The sequence below is a fragment of the Delphinus delphis genome, chromosome 6, assembly GCF_949987515.2.
Source record: "Delphinus delphis chromosome 6, mDelDel1.2, whole genome shotgun sequence".
Classification (NCBI taxonomy): domain Eukaryota; kingdom Metazoa; phylum Chordata; class Mammalia; order Artiodactyla; family Delphinidae; genus Delphinus; species Delphinus delphis.
The window spans coordinates 3,155,612-3,179,571 of record NC_082688.1 but is presented as its reverse complement, the minus strand read 5'-3'; the positions used below and the strand labels follow the sequence as shown (position 1 = coordinate 3,179,571).

The 23,960-nt window shown below is 60.3% G+C and overlaps 1 protein-coding gene across 2 annotated transcripts in view; it reads right to left on the bottom strand.

The window, feature by feature from the left end:
* The window catches only part of COL5A1 (collagen type V alpha 1 chain), a 154,012-nt gene that overhangs the window by 16,621 nt on the left and 113,431 nt on the right, over nucleotides 1-23,960 (bottom strand). For both annotated transcript variants that reach the window (XM_060013863.1, XM_060013864.1), the window contains exons 35-61: nucleotides 22,693-22,737; nucleotides 22,121-22,174; nucleotides 21,035-21,088; nucleotides 18,377-18,430; nucleotides 17,482-17,589; nucleotides 16,115-16,204; nucleotides 15,965-16,018; nucleotides 14,586-14,693; nucleotides 12,323-12,430; nucleotides 11,074-11,127; nucleotides 9,960-10,013; nucleotides 9,771-9,878; nucleotides 8,886-8,939; nucleotides 8,678-8,785; nucleotides 7,403-7,456; nucleotides 6,450-6,557; nucleotides 5,790-5,843; nucleotides 5,494-5,547; nucleotides 4,579-4,632; nucleotides 3,981-4,034; nucleotides 3,100-3,207; nucleotides 2,929-2,982; nucleotides 2,784-2,837; nucleotides 2,559-2,666; nucleotides 1,360-1,413; nucleotides 504-539; nucleotides 74-127 (exon numbers count right to left, since the gene is read on the bottom strand). In XM_060013863.1, the coding sequence (XP_059869846.1) occupies nucleotides 74-127; nucleotides 504-539; nucleotides 1,360-1,413; nucleotides 2,559-2,666; nucleotides 2,784-2,837; nucleotides 2,929-2,982; nucleotides 3,100-3,207; nucleotides 3,981-4,034; nucleotides 4,579-4,632; nucleotides 5,494-5,547; nucleotides 5,790-5,843; nucleotides 6,450-6,557; nucleotides 7,403-7,456; nucleotides 8,678-8,785; nucleotides 8,886-8,939; nucleotides 9,771-9,878; nucleotides 9,960-10,013; nucleotides 11,074-11,127; nucleotides 12,323-12,430; nucleotides 14,586-14,693; nucleotides 15,965-16,018; nucleotides 16,115-16,204; nucleotides 17,482-17,589; nucleotides 18,377-18,430; nucleotides 21,035-21,088; nucleotides 22,121-22,174; nucleotides 22,693-22,737 (1,899 nt within the window). The remainder of the gene's footprint in view (nucleotides 1-73; nucleotides 128-503; nucleotides 540-1,359; nucleotides 1,414-2,558; nucleotides 2,667-2,783; nucleotides 2,838-2,928; nucleotides 2,983-3,099; nucleotides 3,208-3,980; nucleotides 4,035-4,578; nucleotides 4,633-5,493; nucleotides 5,548-5,789; nucleotides 5,844-6,449; nucleotides 6,558-7,402; nucleotides 7,457-8,677; nucleotides 8,786-8,885; nucleotides 8,940-9,770; nucleotides 9,879-9,959; nucleotides 10,014-11,073; nucleotides 11,128-12,322; nucleotides 12,431-14,585; nucleotides 14,694-15,964; nucleotides 16,019-16,114; nucleotides 16,205-17,481; nucleotides 17,590-18,376; nucleotides 18,431-21,034; nucleotides 21,089-22,120; nucleotides 22,175-22,692; nucleotides 22,738-23,960) is intronic.

The window sequence follows — 23,960 nt, the reverse complement described above, 5'->3', positions numbered from 1 at the left end:
ACAGTTGCTTCCACGATTCCCTCGGTGTTAGGAGAACCCCCATCTGGCTCCCAAGTCCTCAAGGGCTACTCACCGGCAGGCCGGGGGGTCCTGGCTGGCCTGCTTCACCCTTCGGGCCAGTTGGACCCTGGGGAAAAAGGAAAGAGAACCAACCTTGGTCACTGAGGCCTGATGTGACTTGAGTCCCCCTTGAGGTCTAGAATGATCCCCGGAAACACGTGGAGAAGGTGGAGGGACAAACCTAACATGCTGGGGCCCCTTCCCAGTCCCAGGTGTGAGAACTGGACACCTCAAGGAGGGGACTTAGGGGGACAGAGCCCTTTCTGCAAGGCAGGGAGCCTCAGTCTGAGATGACTCAGGGCAGCCCAGCCACAGAGGAGGGGTGTGAACGACTGGCCCCAGGAGTCAAGGGGGAAAGGGGACCCCAGGGCGGTTCTCATCCAAGGGTGATGCACGTCCCCCCCCCCGGGGGGCATGGGCCGCTCAGGGGCAACACCACTTACTGAGGATCCCTTAGCACCTTTTGGACCAGGAGGGCCCTGCGGAGAGAGGGGCAGAGCGTCAGCTGGTGGGCGGTCCCTTCCCCTCCCGGCACCAGCCTGCTCTTCACGCCCTCCTTGCACCTGTGTCCCCCCTCCAAGAGTCTATGCTTGTACTTGCTTGACAGGGGAGGTGGGCGGGGGCAGGCACTCACCCACACGGAGGCCAGGAGGGTCCCGAGTGCCCCGGGTCAGCCTCCCACCCGCCCCAGCAGGGAAATCACAGCTCAGGCAGCCAGAGGCCCTGACACGGAGCCGCTCCAGCCCTCGCAGCAGCCCACAGCAGGGGCCAGCATCAGACCAGCCGGGGCTAGCTTGGGCCACGTGCACCCGGGCCCAGGTGGGGCTCAGAGGCTGACTAGTTTCGGGTGAGAAGAGACTCAAGGCCGGAGGATGTCTTTGCAGTCCTGGGTCTCCCAGCTGCATGGGGGGGCCCCAGGCTGGTGACTAGAAGACGGGACACCAACTCCTCACACCCGGGCCGGGCTGGCTCTGCTCATGCTGATGGGGAGGGTGGGGGGGCAGCCCCCAAGGTGCCTACCGTGGGCTGTCCACATGCCCTACAATGCCCGGAGACAGAGGCTCCCCACTTCTCCTCCCCAGCCTGAAACCAGAGCCCAGTGACCGCACTTCCTTGCTTCCACTGCTCGGAACGCGCATGTGAATTAACGAGCAGATCAACCCGTGGTGCGGGGCACCAGGTCCACCTGGGCGGTGGCCCAACCCCAGGGGGTCCCATGACTTCCCTGTAACTCTGAGGCCCATCCCCCCACTCTCCCAGGACAACCCGGGGAGCCGCGCGCCCCTCCCAGATACGCACCGGCAAGCCAGGGGGGCCCGGGGGGCCGATCGGGCCCGAAGGACCAGTGATACCCTGAAAGGAGCAGAAACGCAGTCATCAGTGTTCGGATCAGGAGGGAGCCTGTCCTGCAGCCACGCCCCTCGGTTCTCGTTGACCTCTTCCCCCAACACAGGCTGGCCACGTGCGAGGGGAGCCCTCGCTCCCTGCTGGGCCCGGCAGGGCCTGAACACCTGCTGTGAGGCGGGGCACCCGGCGCTGCTGCCCGCAGGGCGGTGGGGGGGGTGGCTGAGTGTGAACGCTGCCTTCTAATGTTCTAATGTGAACCGTCCCTGCCTGGTCCCCTCTGGCCGCTTTCCGCTCCCGAAGCAGGGGCCGCGGGGCGGGGGCAGCAAGCGTCCTGGGGTCCTGTCTGCTCTGTCTGTCCATCCAGCCTCCCAGTGGCTTCTCCCACGCTCGGAGTTTGCAGCCTCTGAGCCGACCCTCTCTCCAGGTCTCAGTGCCACAGGGAGACACCATGGACGAGGCCGGGCTGGGGGACGTCACCCCACAAGCTTCCTCCCCGCCTCACGGCTCTGCCGCCTCCAACTCTGTCTCGGGCGTCCTGTCCTCTTCCAGGTCAGGTGCAGGTCAAGGTGGGCAAAGCACAGGGGCACATGTGAGCCTGTCACACCTGGCTTGGGAAGCGGTCATTCACAGGCTGGAGTGCGGCCCTGTGGCCCTGACATGGGGACGGGAAAGACCGGCCTGCCAGGTCCCCCCGCCCCCTGCCTCCACCCGCTCCCCGCCTCTCCTGGCCATGGAATCCACTGCAAGCAGCTCCCAGGCGCAGGACGGGCGAAACCTGCAGGCTAAGGGTTCCCTGGCTGTGGTTTCCTGGGGGCTTCAAACTCCAATTAGCGACGGGTTCCCAGGCAAGTCTAGGGTCAGGGGTGCACACACGGGGTCAAGGTGGGAGCAAGGAGGTGGCTGAGCGTCGCCAGTGACCTCCTGGACAATTAGCTGGGTCGGAGGGTCTTGCACAGAGTGGGGGGAAATGACCTTCACTTCTGAGGTCACCAGGACCACGAGGGCTAATGAGGGCCCGGGCTGGGCTCCAGTTCTGCCCCAGGTTGCTGTCACCTGGGCGAGCCCGTGCCCTCAGCTGTTCCCATCTTGATTTGATGGACGTGGGGACGTCCTTCCGGCTCTAACGAACACAGAGCCAGCAGCCCACGCACCTGTTCTCCCTTAGGGCCAGAGGAGCCCTGCGGGCCGGGGAGGCCGCGGTCCCCCTTTTCTCCCTGTTCGCCCGGAGGTCCGATGAGCCCGATCAAGCCCGGATGTCCCTGTGGGAGAATGAAGGGGCGTTGGCGGTGGCGACACCTCCCGTCCAGCCACGCGGGCCAGCTAGACGTGGCAGCGCAGCTGAGTTTCAACCTGAGCCACCTGGAGCCCCATCTCACCTTTTCCCCTTTGGGTCCAGAGTCTCCTTTGAGGCCAGGGAGTCCTGGGGGACCCTGCGGGGGAGGCAGCGGGATCAGAATTCTCGTTCCCAATCCCGCCCTCCGCCACCACCGGGGGCTCCTTGGGAGCATATCCGGGACTCACCATGGGGCCGGGGGGGCCGTCGGGGCCTGGGGCTCCTGGGAGACCTTGCTCACCCTGAAAGACAGTTGACCCTCCGTGTGAGTCCCGCCCTGGCCATCCCCGTTCCCGTCCTCACCCCTGCTCCCCTCCCTCTGTAGCCGCGCCCCCCAGGCCTCCCCGGGGGCCACTCACCACAGGGCCAGGGATTCCTCGCAGGCCATCGGGCCCGGGCTTCCCAGGGGCCCCCTGGGGGCCGATGGGGCCAGTCTTCCCAGGAGGGCCTTCCAAGCCGGCTTCTCCCTGCAGGGCACCAAGGAGGACACGGTGGGACCCCAATGCTTGAGGCTCCGGTCACCCCAGCCCAGAATTGCTGCTCAGAAACCCCCAGGAGCCTTGGAGAGAACCCCAGATGCCCCCAGATATCCAGGGGCTGCCCCCGATTCTCCACATTCCTTATCGAGGCCGCCCTGCCCAATCCTCCACCCACCAGTGTCCACAGTCAACTGTGCTCCAGCCTCCCAGCTGTCATGGCCAAAGCGGCAGTTATGGCTGGCGCAGAAGCCCTGGTGGGCACGGCCGCCACGTCCTGGGCAGACGTGGGGCTGGACGAGTTCCATCACTGTCTCAGGCGATGCCGGAGCACCTCCAAGAAGAGGCCCCGCCCAGCACCTCCCGGCGGGGGGGCGGCCTCGAGGGCTCTGGGCACAGGGCTGCACCCTAACCTCACCGCACGGGCACCCCACCGTCTCCTCAGCCCTGACGTGGGCACCGTCACCATCTCTGCTTCACAGGCAAGGCAGCTGAGGCCTGGCCGGGTCAACGCCAGGCCCGAGGGCACCCAGCACTGGCCTCCCCCGCTCAGGCTGGCGGGGCAGACAGAATGTGACAGCAGAGTCGGGGACCCCGGACCCAGAGGCGCAGCCAGCCCCCCTCCCTCTGAGCCCGACCTGCCCCTCTCCGCACGTTCACGCATGTGTCCAGTCCCCACCCCTGCGGCCACCGTGCCGAGGCGCGCTCCGTAAGGCCTATGCGTGGTCGCGGTCGTGGCCACGGCCGGGCTGAAAAGCACTCACCTTAGCTCCTTTCTCTCCCTGCCTGCCTTCGGGACCTATGGGGCCGGGGGGACCCTGGAAGGAGCAAGAGAGCGACACGTGACCAGTGGGTCCGCAGAAGCTCAGTGAGGAGCTGAGGAGGGGCCGTGGAGGTCACTCCCAGGCCCTTAGCACGAGGCCCAGGGCCTCCACGTCCAGAAAAGGCCCCCGGTCGGGCTGCGGAGAGGGCACTCCAGCAGCCTCCCTTCCTGGCTGCACACCAGGGGCCAAGTTTACTGCAGCCCCAGAGAGAGACTGAATCATTCAAGTAGCTTGTTCTGATTTTTCCAAAGGTCTGACCCAGGGGGAAAAGGGGTTTTTTCAGCTCCATGGGTGTTTTTCTCCCACGAAGGCCGTTACTGAGGGCGTCAGCAGTGGGCTCATCCGAAACGGAGCGGAGCATCGACCTAGTGGGTCTGAGATTTGATGATGAGGCAGGAAGCTGAGCAGGGAATGCACTTCAAACAGAAGCGCTTTCCTCCTCGAGCCGCCTAGGGCCCCAGGGTCCAAGCCGGGGCAGGGGAAGGGCACACTTCATTCAGGAGGTTGACGGGCAAGGGCACCTTGCAGCATCACTTACCCTTTTTCCCGGAGGCCCAGACGGACCTGGTTCACCAGTAGGGCCCGGGGATCCCTGGTGTCAGAGAGAGAACAGAGCATTTAGGAATCAGGGACAGTTAAGCTAAGACGTGGCAGGGCTGGGTGGGTCTGAGGCTAAGAAAAACGCAGAGTTTTCAGTCTGATTTGTCCTCGGCCAGCCCTGAAACTGCCTGTCTCTTCTTTTGCAGAATTAGCCCTACGTGGAGGTGGTCCTGGAATCCTCTGCTCTGACCTCTACACTCAGCCTGTGGGCTGCAGCGGCGTAGGGGACCCGCCTGCCACCTGCAGTTCTGCTACATTTGGGGAACGTTCCCACCACGCCTGCCAGCACCCCTTCTGCAGAAGTGGACCCCGAGGCACAGGGAGGGCAGGTGTTGTCCTGGGTCAGCGGCTAGGGAGTGGGAGAACAGCAGACATCTCCCCGGGGGAACTGGCCCCAGAGCCGGTGTCCCGAAGCCTTCAAAACTTGAAGCAACGTTTCAGAACACTTGACATCAGGTGAGAGGCAACGTCTAATGTGAGCTCAGCTCCAGGGGCTGATGTGGAAAGAGCCTTCTGAGGAGAGCATCTGACTCCCATCGGGCAGAAACAGGTCATCCTGACGTTCCGGGGGCGGGGGGGGGCGGCTTCTGGGGGGGGCGGTCGAGGACGCTGGGCTCTGTGTGCAGAACCACTGTCGGGACTGTGTGTGCGTTTCCCCTTCTGGCAGGAGGGTCCCCAGCTTTCAAGGTTCCTCAGAGGGAGCTCTCAGCCCCCTGTGGTGGTTGAATCACTAGTCTAAGGTAACTGGGTGTAGGTTTTTCTCAGAAATGAACAAAGCAAGTTGTAAACCCCAAGCCCTGACACCTCCCCGAGGAGCTGCGTCAGGGTCCTTAGAGGTCCTGGGCGGACTCACCGTTTGTCCAGATTCACCGTCATCTCCTTTGTCACCAGGGGGACCGTCTTGACCCTGTGGGGCCAAAAGCAAGTTCATTCTGCCTCCTGGACGGCACCCGAGTTCAGGCACCAACATACAAGGCGTCCCCGGTCCTCACCCCAAAGTCAAATTCCATCCCAGAGGTGCCGGCGCCTAGGGCGCTCAGAGGTGGGAGAGGAGAGTCCTAACAGACAGAACCGGAAAGGAGAAAACGGGCCAGCGAGGCGGGTCATGGGCTGTGGGGACCCAGGGGCTCTGCCACCTCGAGCACCTACCGCGGGGCCAGGCTCTCCGGGGGGACCGGGATCTCCGGGAAAACCGACCGGGCCCTGAAACAGAGGAAGAGAGGCATTGGGGCCCTCAGCAAGCCGGCCTGGAGCGCGCTGCCCCGCGTGGCTGCGTCCAGACTGCCGCCCTGTGCCGTCCAGCCCCGAGCATCCCACTAGCTCTGACACCTCGGTGCCCTTCACAGCAAGGCCTTTCCAGAACATCCTCTCACGTGAGCCACGCACGCCTGAAAGCGAGCGGCACGGGCCAGCCCCCTCGACCTCTGGAGGCCCTCAAAGGGCAGGCTCTTGCCCACACTTGTTCCTGGAGCCCCCGGCTGACACCGGAAGCTGGACCTTTAACCCCTAGAAGGCGCTGCTCTGCAGACCCTCCTGATGCAAAGCTGGGGCAGGCTACGGGAGGGGAGAGGGCCACACAGAGCCTGCTCCGTCCAGAAAGCTGCCTGGGCCACAGACGTGGCCTCCGAGGTGTCCCCCTCGCCCCACGTCTCCCCTCGCCCACCTCCACTGTTTTGGCTCAGTAGCTGGTGTGGAAGCCTCTGCACCTCAGGAAATCACCCCAAGACCAGCGATGGTCAGGCAGCCTCAGCGCACTGCCCGTTGAGCGAGGATGATCTAGGGGCCCCTTGGCATCTCCCAGGTACTCACGGGGCTGCCTTTGGGACCGTCGTCTCCAGGAGGGCCCTTGGGTCCAGGGGGTCCAGCAGCACCAGAAGGGCCCGACTCACCCTTCTCTCCCCTTTCGCCTTTGGGTCCCTGCGGGGGAAAGGCAGGCACCGTGTTCCCAGAGCCAGCCTTGCGGTTGCCTCGAGCAAGAAGCTCCTCACGGGCACCGGGTGGGAAGGGAGCACATGCCTGTGGCCGGGCCTTGGCCCCTGTGGGTGCCAGCGGCTTCCCAAGCTCCGCCAACCCTCAGCAGCTCCCTGCGGGAGTCTGGCTCCCCTGGGGCCGTGAGGGGGTCCGAGTAGCCCACTGGCTTCCCGGGGCCTCTGAGGCCGACACCCGACTTCTAGGTGGGCAGGGTTGACTCCTGACGAGACAGCAGGCAGCGTGGACCCCGAGGGGCTGCAGGGACCCAGGCCGCCCACCCACTCAGTGGTCCTCAGGTGGAGGGAGCCCAGGAGACCTCTGTCCAACAGCCGTCTCCTGGGTCGGAGGGCCGCCCTCAGGGGGGCCTCAAGACACGGCTCATCTGACCTGCGAAGGTCTGCATGTTCCGGGTCTGGGCTGACCAGGTGACAGCGATGGGCCCCACATTTACAGAAGCCAGTGAGAGGGTCCTGGAGCACGGACGGCTGTCCTGGGCGTCCATCACTACCGTCTACGCACACACGCGGACACACACGTGCACGCACACACGCTCTGGACGGCCGTCCTGGGCGTCCATCACTACCGTCTACGCACACACGCGGACACACACGTGCACGCACACACGCTCACTCGCCACGGCACTCCCGCTCTTTTCCAGCAAGACGGCGAGGTAGGCACAAGAGGAGACGTGACTCCCATTTCAGGATGGAGAAACTGAGGCAGAGCAGGAGCCTCCCACCCAGGACCCAACCACACCGCATCCCCTCCTCCCCCAAAGCCCACCCACTCACCGGGGGGCCCCCTTCGCCGGGAAGGCCAGGCTCTCCAGCTTCGCCGGGCTCACCCTAAGGAGGAAACGTGATGTGATTACAGCAGCGATGAGAACAGCGGTTCCAGCGTCCGGCATTTAGCGAGTCGTCCCTGACATTGGGCTGGGTGGGGGAGGTTAGGGGGCCGGGGGTGAGACGCGGTCACTGTCCTCTGACGGTTCCCAGGACTGGAGGAGAGACAGGTGAGGGACCCAGGGATAAAGCGGTGACAGTGACATACACAGGCATGTGACACACACAGAGCGGGCACGGAGGGTACGTGGGGGCATTAAAGATGGCTTTCCCCAGGAAGCGATGCTGCGGGTGAGTTTTGGAGGACGAATGAGAGAAGCCAGGTGAAAGGAGGAGGGGGACAGCTAGGCAGATCCGTTTGCCGGCAGGTGAGACAGAGCAGGAAGGGCGAGAGTGGTGGTGGCCGAAGCTGGGACGTGCCCTGTGGCGGGTGGGGAGGGCACGGGGAGAGCGTGCTGCTCTGAGCAGAGGTCGCACGCCATTCACTGGTGGTCTCAGCAGGTATGTTTCTCTGTGACTTTCCTATCGTAAAAAATGAGCAGCGATGGGAGACTTCTTTCAGCTGAATGGCCTGATGTCAGAAAACAAGTTCTGGAACGGCGTGAAAGGAGTGCAAACACAGGGGAGCACACCCATCGCCTTCCTTTCACCCCCAAGGAACTGGGGTAAGTGCTTTAAAAGTAGTGCAAACTCCTGGGCCCAGGTGGAGTCAGACTCTGGCACCGTCTCGCCCGCTGCACACGTGCACGCGAGTAAGGCACGTACACACGTGTGCACGTGCATGTGTCCAATGTGCTCGCGTCATCTCCAGGGCCCAAGCCCTAACACTAACCAGATCAGAGGAAGAGGACCCGGGGCTATGAGAAAACAGGATTTGACAGAAACGGGAGCTGAAAAGGTAGCAACGACACACTTCAAGGAATAGATAACTATGTCTATCAGAGCCAAATCTCAGAGGAGGAGGCGGCGGGGCCTTTACTGGTGGCTGTTATCGTTTGGAAAATCTCCTGGGTAAGGGCAGGGCTCCCAGGTCCATTGCACACATCTTCTAAGTTTCAAAATGCATCTGACAGGAATGGCCCAGCAGCGCACCTGGACATCTCCGTGTATGCGGTGGACACATACACATGGGTACATGCACGTGTACACACACACACACGCGCACACACACACACACACATGCTCGCACGTCATACACCGGGACAGTGACGGGGCGTGAATCACCTTCTCTCCCACTGCACCAGGATTGCCTATTCCACCTGGGGGGCCTTGCGGCCCGTCAGCACCTGGAGCTCCGGAGGGTCCTCGGGGGCCGGGGGGACCTGGGGGACCCTGGGAGAAGAAGAGCCATTGAGCCCAGAGAAAACACAAACATCTACCAAAACAGCAACCAGCCACCATGGCCGGGTCTCCACGAGCCAGTGCCACTCACCATCTGACCCACATCTCCCGTCTCGCCCTTCTCTCCTGGAGGTCCCGGCAGACCCTGAGAACAGGAATTCATCAGAAACTCGGCACGTGGGCGTGGCTCTATCCCCCCAACACACAACGTGCGCTACCTCCCCAGCAAGGCCCCAAGCCAGGCATTCAAAAGCCCCAGGAATGTGCTTTTCAACGTACAGCCACATATGAGCATGTCCCCCAAATCCCAAAGTTCAGAATTAGCGCAAGGAAAGAATTAGAGAAGTATGCAACGATTTCCTGATAAGGTGCTTATTGAAGGCGTCCCATAAAACAATGAACCCTCATGAGCCGCCAGCAGGGAGATGTTTGAATCAGTTACGTCACCACCATATGCTGGGACACAAGGCAGCGACTGAGAGTCACGTTTTCAAACATAAATAAAAAGTGATGTGTTCCAAGAATGTTTAATGACATTTGACGCGACGTGTCATATAAAAGGAAGTGGGAAAAGCTGGATCCAAACTCCCTATACATGCAGCACGAGTCGCAGTTTGCAAAAACCAAACAGAATTATGCATGTGCGCGTGTGTGTGTGAGCACAGGCGTTTAGGAGGTGTGGAAAGGCACCACCACGTGCTGAGAAGCATTTTTGTTTCCTTCTCTAACAGTTTATCTGTAGTCCCCAACATTTCTACAATGAGCAAATTCACAAATGTCACCGGTTAAGAGAAGTGAATGTGGGTGTGTCTGGAATTCTGAGAATTCACAGCACGTCATGTATGGAGACGCCCCTGAAGCCTTGCCTTAGCTTTCAGAAGACAGGAGGGAGGGGACAGGAGGGCCGGGCAGGGCAGGGGAGGGGAAGGCGTCACAAAGATGCAGGAATCAGCTGAAGTGCAAACTCTGTTGTTACCTGCAGCCCCACGGGTCCCGGGGGACCGGGAAAACCTCTTGGACCTTCATCACCTTTCTGCCCAAAAAGGCCCTGCTGGCCACGAGGACCTGGCTCGCCGTCAGCTCCCTACAGGGAGATCGTTGAGCATGGTGAGGGCCAGGTACGGGGCCACATCAACTCGAGGGATGGGGACTCTCTGATACTCACAGAGGGGCCTGGCTGTCCAATGGGGCCTTGAGGTCCTGTGGGCCCAGGTGGACCCTGTGGGGAAGAGACAGAGAGAGTTGTTTCCTGAGTCACAGCTCAGGCCGAGGGAGAAAGGCCAGCGCGCGCAGCGGCTCTGTAGCCAAGGTCATCGGGGCTGCACCCACGCTTGGCCGTCCTGGGCCCGGCTGCCGGCTCTGGAACGCGTGATGCTCTCTGTTCAACCCTGAGCATGTGCTGTCAGGGGCGGGGGGACAGCCACACCGACGTCCCGCCGGAGGCCACCGTGCATCCTCTCGGCCCCCACCACACCCATGACACAGGCCCCGGAGGCCCCATTTTAAAACGAGGACCGGGATCACGCGGCTCATCCGTGGCCGCGCGAGGGACTGATTCCAAAGTCCACACCTGGCAGCACAATGCCTGCCCCCAAGCACATTTCACTGTTGGCACAGGGAGAGCACGAGAGAGGCCAGCATGCTGTCGCTGTCCTGGGAAGCCTGACTGGCCCCAGGTCAACGGGGACGTGGTCACTGTCTGCCTGGGAACAGACACGCCTGGCGAAAAGGTCCGCTGTGCAGGCCTCCTTCCACGGCCACCGGGCGGAGCTGCCAGCCAAGTGACAGGCCGTTTGCAAGAACGCACCAGTATTTCTAAAGCAGAATTTTTTTTTTAAGGGAAAATTAAGAGGCATTTGGTCAGGGTGCTGCCTCTGTTGGAACATCCTGCAGCCCTCAGCATCGGAGGGCAGTGATTATGTCTGTGGGACCGAAAACCTCAAGGACAAAAACGCTGAATCTGCTTTACTTCACAAAACCTGTGAGTGCTTTCTGCCCATCTGTCAACAAGGGATTCTCTTACAGACACGTTACATGCATACGTGTGCACCTAACACACACCTGTGCGTGCACACACGCATGTAGGCACACGCACACATACAAGATTTCAACAGGGAAGGAAAGCCCAAAGCCCAGCTCTGTCCCATCAGTTACCGGTGTGAATGTTGTCATATTGTAATGGTTGTTCACGTCAGTGATGCGTGTGGGCCACACTGAGCACACAGCCCTGTGCCGTGGCTCCACTGGTGGCCCTGCACGTGGCTCGTGTGGCCCCTTACCTGTTCGCCTTTGTCTCCCTTGCTCCCCTTCTGTCCCGGTTCCCCGATCTCCCCCTGTGGGAACATGTGAAAGGCCCATCAGACGGTCCAATGATCATTTGCACGTTATCTGCTCCCCTTAATTAATTTTTCTTGGAGAGCGAGAATAATCTCTCCAGGGGGCCCTACAACTTTCCTAAGAAGAAACGTTTCCATATATTAATTTGATTTCTTTTTTAATAAGAGAACTAAAAGGGATGAGGCCTTGATCTTACGCTTTGCAGGACTGTACCAGATTTGAAAGTGTGATAAAAAATCACAATGGAAATGTTTACTTTGTCAAGTTGGATGACATGACAGTATGATAAAGACAACTCAATTACTACGCTTCCAAAGTTAGTAAAATCTCTCCCGTGCTTCTGCCGTGCAGGGCTGTCTCCCACCCTGAGAGGCAAGGCATCATCGCTGCAGAGGTGATGAAGTCGGAAATGTCACCGGAAAGTTCTCATAAACCGAAAGTTAAACCGAAGAGATAAATGTCACTGTCTTCATTAGACGGAAGATAGAATACAAGCTACGGCAGTAACAGCGTCAGGATTATAAAGCACGTTCTTAATGGAAGGGGGCCTTGATCACTGAAGTGGAGACATTTGAAAATAGACATTGAGTAAAACCTCATTAAATCAGGCTCCACAGGTTTAGAATCTGAAATGACTGAGAGCGTTCTCCCGTGCTCTGGCTGCTTCAGCAAACGTCTCCGGCAACACCAAAACTACCCAAGAGAAAAGCAGCGTCGAAGTCCCCTCAAGCATGTCAGAGATCTCATTTACTACCATTATTTGTGAGCTATTCCGAAATCATCCACTAACGCCAAGAATGTCGGATGGCAGTATGGGGTCCCTCTGTCGCCAGAGCCCCTACGTCGCCTGCATCCCTTGGTTGAAAAGGAACCCCCCCCCCCCCGGGCTTCCCTGGTGGCGCAGTGGTTGAGGGTCCACCTGCCGATGCAGGGGACATGGGTTCGTGCCCCGGTCCGGGAAGATCCCACGTGCCACGGAGCGGCTGGGCCCATGAGCCATGGCCGCTGAGCCTGCGCGTCCGGAGCCTGTGCTCCGTGGCGGGAGAGGCCACAGCAGTGAGAGGCCCGCGTACCGCAAAAAAAAAAAGAAAAAAAGGAGGAACCCTCCCCCCGCCAGCTCTGACCTGCCGGCACTGGCCAAGCTTGGCTGTGCGTGGTCCAGGTTGGGGAACCTCACCGAATTCTTCTTACCTTATCTCCATCTTCTCCAGGGGGACCCACAGGGCCAGCTGGACCAGGGAGCCCCACGGGACCCTGTAGACCGTCTCGGCCAGCTGGGCCTTGTGGACCTTTCTCGCCCTAAAGAGGAGAGGAGATCCTTGTTCAAAGGCAGCTCCATCGTGGGAACATCCTGCCACCAGCTCATCCCCCACAGAGAGGCCCACAGGCAGGAAGTGGGCAGGTCCTGGGCAGGGACCATCACCACGGTCCTAATGGATTTCCCTCGGATACACCAAGGGTGGCTCCGAGTCCGGCCTCGTATCACCCCTTCCCCTGCATCTCTGCACTTAATCCTCGCCCATCCTAGGAAGGGCTACTCTTTTACAGATGGGGAAACTGAGGCTCGTTCATAAGCAGTAGAGCCGGGATTCAAACCTTGCCAACCAGATTCCTGGGTCCGTCCAAGCCAGTGGCCAGGAGGGCCTGAGCTCCGGCCTCGGCCAACTTGCTTATTACTCTCCCGATTCCCTGCAAACACCCTCCCTGCGAGAGCACACGGACCTGCACATACGTGCGCACACACACACACGCACACACACGCTCCTCTCTTCCCTTCCTCGTGGTTTTGGTTCATTTTCCTATTTGCCCCCTTGGTCATCTCAAATGATCCTCACTGAGTTCTTGCTTAACTTTACCAGCCACGTTCCACGCTGTGAGTGGCTGGAACTTTCTCACCCAAGCCGGGATTCCCTTCTCCCAGCAGAGGCACAGAACGAGGCGTGGACGTCGGGGAGGGGACACGGGTGGGGAAGTGCACAGTCACACAGTCACCGACTTGGGCCGGCATCCTCTCCTACCCCCTCTTCCCCTCTCCTGCTGCACAGTTCGCTTCCTGCTCCTCGATTTAGTTCGTCCTGATAAAAGTTCTTCCCCAGTGAAGCCAGAAAATGCCCAGGCTGACTGTGGCTCACAGGGAACCTTCCTGCCCGACATGACACCTGACCTTTGTTTGACCTTTTCTTCTCCTGCAGCTACTCTGGAAGCATGACAAGCTTTTCACAGGATGATACAACCCTGAGAGGTTTCTGCTCAGGTATTTACTCTCTTGAAACAATGAACTCAATCGTTTCCAACCGCATGTGCGTGTGCTTTACATGCATCGAGCGCCCGACGAGAGTCAGGGTTCTGGGGCAGAATTCAGCGGGCTCCGTGTCCTGGGAGCCTCACAGGAAGGAGCAGATGCCATCAGAACTGCCGATGACACACTGATCGGATCCTCCTGGTGCCCACGTGTCCAGCGTGGTTCCCATGGGGAGTCCTCGGCCGGGAAGGCAACCAGGGCCCTCTTTCTACCCATGCGCCATGGACAGGGCAACACATAAGGAAAACCGCCCCTTCTAACAGAAATCAATCCACGCAGGTGTCTTAACTCAACGGGACACCATCCTCGTAGCCCGTCACCCCGGAACTCGGGCTCCTATGACATTCAGAATTCGAAAGGGAGGTTTGAGCTGGAATTTGTCTCCACGGCTGATTGAATGCAGGGGCAGGCGAGCGTTTCCAAAATCACGTGGCAGACGTGAAACGTGGCCGGGGTGAGGGTACGTCCAGGCAGGAAGGGGGCGCTCTGGGGAGTCGTTTGGGGAAGGGGCTGGCGGTTGGCTTCCCAGGAGGTGTCTAGACAGGAAGGGTCTCTCTAACCCCCTTCATGGAAAGCAAGACTCCAGACCCCCTGCCCCTGAGCTTTCACAAAGCCTCCAGGTTGGGGCGATCACACTTGGGGTTCACTGGGAGGTCGGCTGTCAGGGGTCTGGGAGGAAGCTGCTTATCTGCCGGTCACGTCTCCCGTCCCTTCCTTTCTCCACGCCTACCCCCAGACCAACAACGCAAGCACCACCCCAAATACCCACCTTTCCCATACACTGACCAGCTGTGGGCCCGGGCCAGGGGGCAGGGGGCTGTGCACACAGGGCACCCAGAGCCCGGACCGGGGCCAACGCCACGTTTGGACACACTGTCTCCACCCCTCCCCGTGCCTGCACGTGCTGGGGCCCAGATGCGTGGGTGTGGCCGGCCGAGCCTGGCCCGGACGCTCCCCGAACACCCCTCCGGCTCAGGCAACTCCGGGAAAGAACCTGGCCGCCACCGTGATCGGCCCTTGGACCTCAATCAAGACAGCTGGGCACACACCACACACTGCCCCCATGTCCCCGATCCCGCGAACCCCCGGGGAAATGCCTGGGGAGGGGACAACACGGGGGCAGGGACAGAGCTCCTTCGAGGCAGTACTTACAGGAGCTCCTTTCTCCCCAGCCGGCCCGGGAGGTCCCTGGGGCCCAGGTCTCCCTGGAATTCCGATGGGCCCAGCAGCACCGGCCGGACCTCTCTCCCCCGGAGATCCCTGCGGCGAGGCAAGAAAGTGGTTTATTTCAAAGGCTCTCCAAATGCATGGGTACAACTTCCTAGAGCACCGCCTGGTCATACCACTCACTCTCTCACTCTAGAGCCCACAGTAGCTCCCCAGGGCCCTTTGCAAACACAAACTATCTGGTCTAGCATTGGGGGCTGTGTTTCTGACGCCCTCTTCGCTCCCCAACCCATAATTCCAAGTCGCTCTGCAGTGTCTGAGAACACATCCTCCCTCCGTGAGTCCTGGCTTTGAATGACCTCCTCTGGGACGCTGGCAGCCACTCTGCCCTTTGGGGTCTGCCTGCCACAGAGCGTCCACCTGCTGCCCTGCTCCTCCACGCTGTACGTTTTAAGGCGAGGCTCTGGCCCAGGAGCGGGGCTGACAGGTGGACACCTGGACTAATTCTAGGGGTTCAGCATCGCGAGACCACTGTTGCCTGGGGTGTCATCCTGTTCCTGGCCGTTATCACAAGGAAAGGCAGTATTTGACTTCCCCGTCACTGTCTCTCTCAAATGGCCCATAACTCAGGGGAAGGGGGGGGGGTCATTTCATGGTCCACCCGCAAACCCAGCCAGGGGCCAGGGGCAGCTCCTGAAGCCCCACTCTGTAGGTGAGTGAGGGGGCTGTCAGATGGGCTCATTTGAAGGGCAGGGGGAAGTAACGCAGATGTCACATTTCCATAAAAAGGCAAGAGCAGGGGGCCCGTGGGCGTGTCTCTGGAGTGTGGGCACAGCCTCTCGCGGCCCCCAATTCCCCCAGACCACAGCCCAGGGTCTGGAAACTCTGGATCTCCAAGCCTCTTGTAGCTAGACTCAAAGTTGGGGGGGACCACCTAGGTTAACAGACAGCACAGCTCTGGGGGACAGGCCTCCCGCCTGTGCTGGGTCACCTCTGCCTTGGGCAGCCCCAGGCGTGCGGACAGCCCCGCTCTCGAGGCCGTGGAGCTGTGTGTCCGTGCCCGTCCCGGCTGCTCCGGGACCAGACCCACGCGAAGCCTCCTCCACAGGCTGGGGGGCCCATGCAGCCCTCCTGGCTCTCCAGCTGTCCTCATACAACACGCCCCCGCCCCTGGCCCTTCGTCACCGGCGGCCAGCTCGGGCACACCGTCCACGTCCCTCCCAAGCCCAGCTCCACCACCACAGCTTTCCCAGGACCCACGCGGGGCCAGGGCAGGTGTGCGTGCTCCCCGGGCCTCGGGACGCCCGTCTTGCCTGCAGAGCAGAGGGTGGGAAAGAGGCTCTGTGCTGAGCCAGCACACTCACCGCGGGGCCTGGCGGGCCTGGGGGGCCTTCACTGCCTTTCAGTCCAAGCGCCCCCTGCAAAGCAACAACATGTGGGCAGGGCACCGAGGGGAGACGCCCCCCGGGCTGGGCAGCCTCCAGCTCCATCCCCCCGGCTGGCCCCTCACTCACCACTGGACCAGGAAGCCCTCGGTCCCCGGGGAAGCCACGTAGCCCTGGGGGGCCATCTTTTCCAGGAAGGCCGGCGGGGCCTGGGTCACCCTGAAATCAGAGCCATAGGTGAGTTTCCGAGCGATGCCCAAGACCAGGGTGGACAGGGAGCTGGGCGGGGCCTGGTCTTCCAGATCCGCTCGGGACCTGGGTTGGAGGCGGGGCTTCCCCGGGCACTTGGCTTTAAAAGGAACCTCTGCATCCTGACTTGAATCATTGGTTGGCAGGTCCACGCGCTGGAGCGCAGCCCAAGCTCACAGCCGGGGGCCTGTGCGGCGGGCTGGCTCTGCGTGTGGCTTGGGGACGGATTCCGACCGGGACTCCAGTCGTCTCCACGGAGGCCCAGGCCCCCACCCTGTCCTTCGGGGCCACGACGGCTGAGCCGGGGCTGAGGGCCCCACGTCTGCCCTTCTCATGTATCTGGGGATCCTCGAAGACTGGGCTCAGGGGAAGGAGTCCGTGGCCGAAGCACGGGAAGCGTTGCCTGAAGAGGACTTGCCGCTCGAGACACTTGTCTCAAGCCTGAAACCACATATTCTGAAGATTCTCCACCAAAGCATGTACCTTCCCTGAAGTTCACTAAAGCTCTGACATCTTCCAGAACTTTCTCTGGGGTCCAACATGGCAGCATCTCGGTCTTCAAACCAGCATGCCCTTGGCTCCCTTTCCAAACTCAGAGAGCTCCCTTTGTGGCCAGACACCTGGCCCTGTATCATACACACACACACGTGTGTCGTCTTTCAAGCACGTACACGTGTACTCAAGCATGTATGCATGCGTGCCTACATACGTGTGTGTAATTTTTTCACTATCTGATTACTTCTCAAGTTTAATTTCTTGTATGTGTTCACACGAGGGGCTGGAGAGCTTATCCTTCCTGTGTCCCTCACTGAAAAGCTGAAAACGGGAAGGCTGTTCATTTTTATGCTAAAACACAGAAAGTTATAACCACCAGCTTGGGGTACCCAGGGTGGGGATGGGTATTTTTAATATTTATTCTTTCACCTCTTACAGTGGGCAGCGTTTCAAAGGGTCGCTTCTGCTAAATCCCACTTAGACACATGAATTGTCAGGGTTGTATCCATATCCCGGGCGTGGGCAGCCCGGGGAAAAGGTGGTCCCCAGCCTCCGTCACATCCACCCGGGCGGCAGGTGTGCTCAGCTCCCCTTCAAAGCGAGCAGAAGCTGAACTAAGTTCCTGGTTTGGGGGATCGATTGGCACGAGGAGCATCTGCTTGAGAACTACCCACTCTTCAGAAAAAAGCAGACCAAAGGCTGAAATGGTTCCTTGGGAAAGTCTACCTGGCACGGAGGTCCCGGACACTTACCTTCGTCCCTTCTTTTCCGGCCAGGCCCGGGAGCCCTTGTTCACCAGGGGGGCCTGGGGGCCCAGGGTGGCCACGCTCACCCATGGGACCAGTTTCTCCCGTGGGACCCTGTTGGGAAAAGTGTGTCAACCATAAACCGTGTTCGAGGGACACGCAAGGGAGTAACCTTCTCTTCCTACATCTAAGGATGGCCTGGCCACAGAGGCAAAGGGCCACTGCAAGCCCACTAGACCTCCACATTCCTTTGAAAGTCATCTCCCTCCGGTAAAGATCCAGAAAGGTCAAAGCGAACCAGGTGGGTGGTTTTCAACAGCCACTGCCTGGCCCTGTGGTTCTGTGTCTCCTCCCCAGTGAAGCGGGGCAGGGCCTGCGTTTCCCAGGGTGTCACGGGGAAACCAGCAGAGAGAGGGAGCGGGGAGCGCACCCGCATTTCCTGGGGCAGTACCTTAGCCACTGCCACGTTAGGTGGGAACTTTCTGAGAAGCAAGGTGACTGCACCCTGTCGTGTGGCTCTGAGCCTGCAAGCCCGTCCTCACACTGATCCACGGGCGGTTAGAACAGCAGCCCTGGGTACTGGATCCAGGGCGGGGAATCAGGCGGCATGGACACCAAGGGGTGGGCTGCCCACGGGCCGGGCGGCCCCCAGGGTTCTGCCCGCTCCCAGGGTTCTGCCCGCTCCGTGTACGTCCATGTCAACAGATCACTCCCCTGCTCTCTCCACCTGGTCCCCTGCACGGAGCACGTCCCTAAACAAGCACTACGGGCCTTGTGATGCCCTCTTGGCGGCACCCAGACCTTGAGAACGGTGGGGAACTTCCGTCCCGAGCGTGACTCTCTTTCCTGTGTGGGTGGGGACCCAGGACGACCAGTGACACCAGGGGATGCTGTATCTCACCTGAGGGCCGACCACACCCGGGGGGCCTGGAGGGCCGGTCTTGCCTTGGAAACCCTGTGAAGAGAGAGTTGGCACACTGAGATGTCCAGAGCGACCCAACAGAAGGCTCGGCCCCGCCAGCCCTCACCCCACCCCCAAACAGTGGACGTCCCAGCCCTCATTTCAAAGGGCCATTTCTCTTGTTTCATTTTGCGTGAATGTCAGGAAGGTCGTGAAGCCAGACAGATTAGTTTCACCAGCGGCTTCCCGTCGCCCTGGTTTGTGCTGAGAAATATGTTTTAAAACCGTTCATCTTTCTGATGTCGCTAAGCGTTCATTTTCTGAGCAGACTTGGTGTCCCCTGTCAGGAGCCACCTCTGGGCTGTATCTCGTCAGTGACTCTGTGGAGACTGCCCTGCTGCTGTCACCAAGGCTCCCGGGGCAGGGCAGGTGGTCTCACTACCGCGTCCCTCTGCACCGGCTGAAACCGGGACGCGGTGGGGACTTGCAGCGCAGCGGCTGGGAGATATTCTTAGCTCGGTTGCACAGGAATCTCTTGCTTCTGCTCTTCACAGCGGCACGGAGACACCCATCTGGCCGCACTGCACACACGCCCCTCCAGAGGAGAGGGCTGACGGCCAAGCAACGCGACTCTAATTTCCGGCACGTCTACAGAGCATGGCGCGTGCCGACAAGATGCCATCTGCAGGTGCCACGCGACGCCGGGGAAGACGGCAGATGCTACGCCCGGGAGGATCTTAGCGGAAACTCTTTAGAGTCTGCAGAGGGAGGTGCCTCGTTGAAAGCCACAGCGAGAGCTGCAGGGTGAGCTGCCCGCGGGGCTGACGAGCGAGCGCCTCTGATTCACTGCACGACGGCCAGCGTGCCGGCGACGGAGGCTTCCCACTCAGCCGCTGGACCACACAACCCACAGCGGACTCGGCCCCTCGACAGATCCCAGGAGGGCCCCCTTCCTTAGGCCCAGCTGAGTTGCATGCAATGGACTAATACGGCCATGGTCGATGCAGCGTTCCCCGTGGGCAGCCTTTACAGGGTCAGAAACAAGGAATGGTGGACAGGTCGAGAGCACCTCCCGCTCGGCGGGCCGGGCAGCAGTGCCCAAGTGGAGGCAGGAGCCTGGGTGTAAGGCAAGCAAGGCCCCCCGCGTGGTCCACCGCGGGGACCGTCCACGGCTGCTGAGGCCGGGATCCGTCTCTAGCCGCTCCCGAGAAACGGGCTTTGCGGTTGCACTTAGGTGATGCCATGACCTCTCGTGTTTCCAGCCTCTACAGAAAGCACAAGGCAACACCCCAGGGAAGACCTTTCTGGAGGCGTCTGGACTGGCCCGTGGAGGACATGCCACCCCAGGAGGGTCTGGATGGGGGTGCCCCCGAGTCTACGGGGGCAGCTGGGCGTGGCAGGTGGAGCCGGGAAGAACCTGCCCTACTTTCCCAGCAAAAATAAGCAACTTCATCACTTTGCCAGCCTCTTCCCAGAACAAGGCAGATGGGGAAAAGCACACACGACGTGAAACCTTCCATCTTGTCTCCTCAGAGAAGCAATAGAGAAAAAGATGCAAAGCTAGGAACGTTTTCATTTTTCTCTATCAACAAAAGAGCAAAGTAACCTCCATTTATCAGCCACGGAGCGCCGTGCGGAACCCGGGATGGTACAATTAGAAGACGTTTCATCGGAATGAGCCGAAGAGGGACAAAGGGATTTTTTTAAGCAGAGTCACCAAGAACATATTAAACATATTAAACGTGCCCGCAAAACGCCCTTTCACGCGGGGATTGCTCTTCCTGGGAGCGCCCGCCAGAGACCTCTGGCCACAAGGACACCGGGTGCAGAGACAAGGGGGCCTCTCGGCCACTCTCCACCAATCTGGTGACAAGGACGTCACCAGGCGCTGTGAGTCCCCAACTGTCCAAAGCCTGGAGCCCCAAGGTCACAGGTTTGCCTATGCCCTTCTGGGGCACAGGCCTGGAGGGGACACAACGTGAAGCTGGGACGAATCCCCAGTGGCTCCCGGGACCAGAACGTCGTCACATTTCCGATAAATGCTTTTCCTAGAACTAAGAAATGCGGGTGTCCTTTAAGTCCAGCTGACAAAGGCTGGAACGGGCATTGCTACAAGTCAGGGCCAGGTCAAGGAGAGCCTGTGACAGCAGAGATGCTGGCCCTGAGCACAGCCAAGGGCCCAAACTCCACCCTGACAGGTCACCTTTCCTCCTTCCTATAAAAGGGGACTCGGAAGGAGCCCTCCAGGCCCCCTGCCGTCAACCCCGAGGCCGGAAGGGCCTGGACAGACAGGGCTGGGGGCGGCATAAAAGAACCAAACGACAAACAGAGAATCTTCCCAACTACTTTTCCAGGTCAGATGCACGTAGAACAAACCGGCCACACTCAGACTGCTGCGGGAGGAAGGAAAGGCGGCTGCGCTAGGTTTTTGTTTGTGTCATGATGGTTTCACGTGTGACCTTGGACCAAACTGGCCAGGATGACTTTGCAGCCAGCGCCTGCCTTTGCACACAGAGTGTCACAGGGTTGCTGCCTGCGCTGGGCTCTCCCCGAGGCCACAGAAGATGGCCCGGCCCTCAGGGGCTTTCCCGAGGCTGACCGCCTCCCATAAGCTGATGGGCAGCGAAGGCCAGGTCCCCCAGCCCTGCCCATACTCACCGTCTCTCCTCTCTGTCCAGGGTGTCCCGGGAGCCCATCCTTGCCCGGGGGCCCCTGAAGAAAGCAAAGGAAGGAAGTTGCATTTTGTTCTGAGACGCACACACCTTCGGGGTTTCGTGCTACACCAGGCAACAAAAGCTGCCACTTCATTTCCAAGGCAACGACGGCAAAGTTACGGTGACAAGTACCACGTGGGACCCAGGGTCTGGGCACCGTCCCCTTGAACGCTCACAACCACCCCGAGGGTCACCGTCGTCTCCCACGGGGAGAAACCAAGGCAGCGAGAGGTCAGCAGCTCCCTGAGGTCCAGCCAGTGGGAGGTGAAGGAGGATCAAGTGTGTCTGGTTCAGAGGCCAAACTCCTCCCTAACCCGTGCCCCCAAGCAAGCGCCATTAGGCACGAACTCCAACCACGAGGGGTTTTTCTTTCTCAGAGGAAACATACTGTGTCTGTTGTGAGTTGAACTGTGTCTCCCCCAAAATAGGCTGAGGTCCTAACCCCTGGAAGCTGTGACCGTGGCCTCATTTGGAAATAGGGTCTTTGCAGATGGGATCAGGTCAAAGTGAGGTCTGAATGGGTTAGGGTGGGGCCTGATCCAGCGACCAGTGGATAGAGATAGAGAATTTGAAGACACAGAGCAACAGAGAGGCCAGGCGAAGACACAGGCAGAGATCCGGGTGAGCACTTGCAACCCAAGGGCGGCCGGCAGGCGCCGGAAGCTGGGAGAGGCCTGGGACGGATTCTCCCCGAGAGCCCTCAGAGGAGGAGCCAGGCCTGCCCACACCTGAATCTTGGACTTTGGCCTCCAGACTGTGAGAGAACACATTTCTGTGGTTTTAAGTGACCGGCTGTGTGGTCATTTGTTGTGGCAGCCCCAGCGCCCTAAGACAGTGCCAACTAGAGAAGCGTGATGGTCTAAATGAAAGAGGGGTCCGTGCTCCCCAAAAGCAGCTCTCTCCAGCCAGAGCTTCCGGGCAGGTCTCCCTCCCCACCCGCCAGCTGCCAGGAGGCCACCGGAGCCTCGGGGAAGATCCAACATCTCTGGGAAATCCTGGGCCAGCCCCACAGGGAAAACGCAGTACTCACCGGGGGACCCTTTGGTCCAGGGAACCCCGTGGGTCCTTGGGGTCCGTTGGGTCCCTGAGGACAGAGAATGGCCGGTATGAGGACAGACATCTTCTCCCCAGCATCTGGGGGGCCCAGCAGCCCTCCCCGTCGGCGCTCTGAGCACAGGCACCAGGCTCGATTTATCACTGCTCCCCATGACCTTCTCTCTATTATTTCCGGCCCTTGCCCTCACCGATGTGAAAAGAAGTCCAGTCAGGGGCCGAGGAGGCCGGGTCACAGAGCAAGGTCCCTCGGGGCAGCACGGGCCCAGGACCCAGTTTCCTGACATCTCAGCCACTGTCCCCCCAAACCCCAAGGCAAGGGCCAAGTGGATGGGCTCTCCATCTCCAACCGACAGAAGACTTTACTCCCAGGGAAGGCTACCTCTGATCCCCTTTCCATTTTAGGAAAACCCTCTCCTTCGGCAGAGTCAAAGGCTAGCCTCCCTCTCCCGTGCCCACTGGGGAAGAAATGCAGGGGGGCTATTTAAGGCAGGCTGCTTTCCTGCACATGTTCCTGGAGATGTTTCTGGGAGGTGTCCAGATGCTTACCCGTTCACCCGGAGGGCCGGCCGGGCCATCACCTCCAGAGTTGCCCTGGGAAGGGAGGGAAAGGTCAAGAAAAGCTTATTATTATTGCTACTCTTACTAGTTTTGAGCAAAGACTCTGGCCTGTAACATCATCAGAAGTTCAGGGTCACATACTGCACGTGTGCCCTCCTGGAGGCTCACCCCACCGGATTCTCAGTAAAGAGCCAGGCCGTGGCTCCCAAAGGCTGCCTGTCCCCTTGCCTCTACAGGCACACCTGACACTGAGCCGGCGTCCCCGCGGCTGTGACATTCCAGGAGAACACTCTCCCGCTGTGGGACAAAGGCCACGCTTCCACCAGGGGGTGCAGCCCAAACTCATGAGAAGACGGGACACAGGCCCCGTCCCAGGGCCCACCCGGCACCGGGCAACAGCTGAGCGTTAAGTCAGCCTCCGGTGATCGTGGCTCAGAGCTCGTCAGGGAAGGATGTGTGTAGCGCCCGGGCCGTCACCTCTGCCTGGCTCTGCACCTCGGCCAGCAGCGGGCCCATCTCCTTTGCAGGAATGCACTTTGCAAATCACATCCTGGACAGGACGGGACAGGACCAGCCCGCCTGGCCGAGGTTTGTTTCCACACTGACGGTGGCGGGTGGGGGGGTGGGGGACGGGGTGAAATTGGCTTCAAGGCCCCAGGGCAGGAGGAGGGGATCCGGAGGATCTTTCACCAGGGCAGGAAGAACTTGCTTTAGAATCCCAGCAAGGATGTCTCTGCAGCTTCCAAGCCCTTCTCAAGAAAAGAAATGAGACCTCCCCATCAGAACTAGGGTGGCGGGGAGAGGGGGAATCTGTCCAAAGCCTGGCTGGGCCTCACCTCCTGGAGCTGCGGGGCTTCTGGCTGGAAAGTTCCACGGGGGGATGGCCCCGGGCAGCCTCTGCCGCATGGCTCAACCTGACCTAACTCATCCAAGGGCTGGTGGAGGAGACCAGCTCCGTCTTAAATACCCCCAAGGAAACTTCTTTCTTTCCTTTATTTTTTCAAGTGAGAAAGGCCATGGGGCACCCTCAGGTGCTTGACATTCTGGTGCATCAAACACTTTGGTCCAGGGCTTCCCTGGTGGCGCAGTGGTCGGGAGTCCGCCTGCTGATGCAGGGGCCATGGGTTCGTGCCCCGGTCCGGGAAGATCCCACATGCCGCGGAGCGGCTGGGGCCGTGAGACATGGCCGCTGGGCCTGCGCGTCCGGAGCCTGCGCTCCGCAGTGGGAGAGGCCACAACAGTGAGAGGCCCGTGTA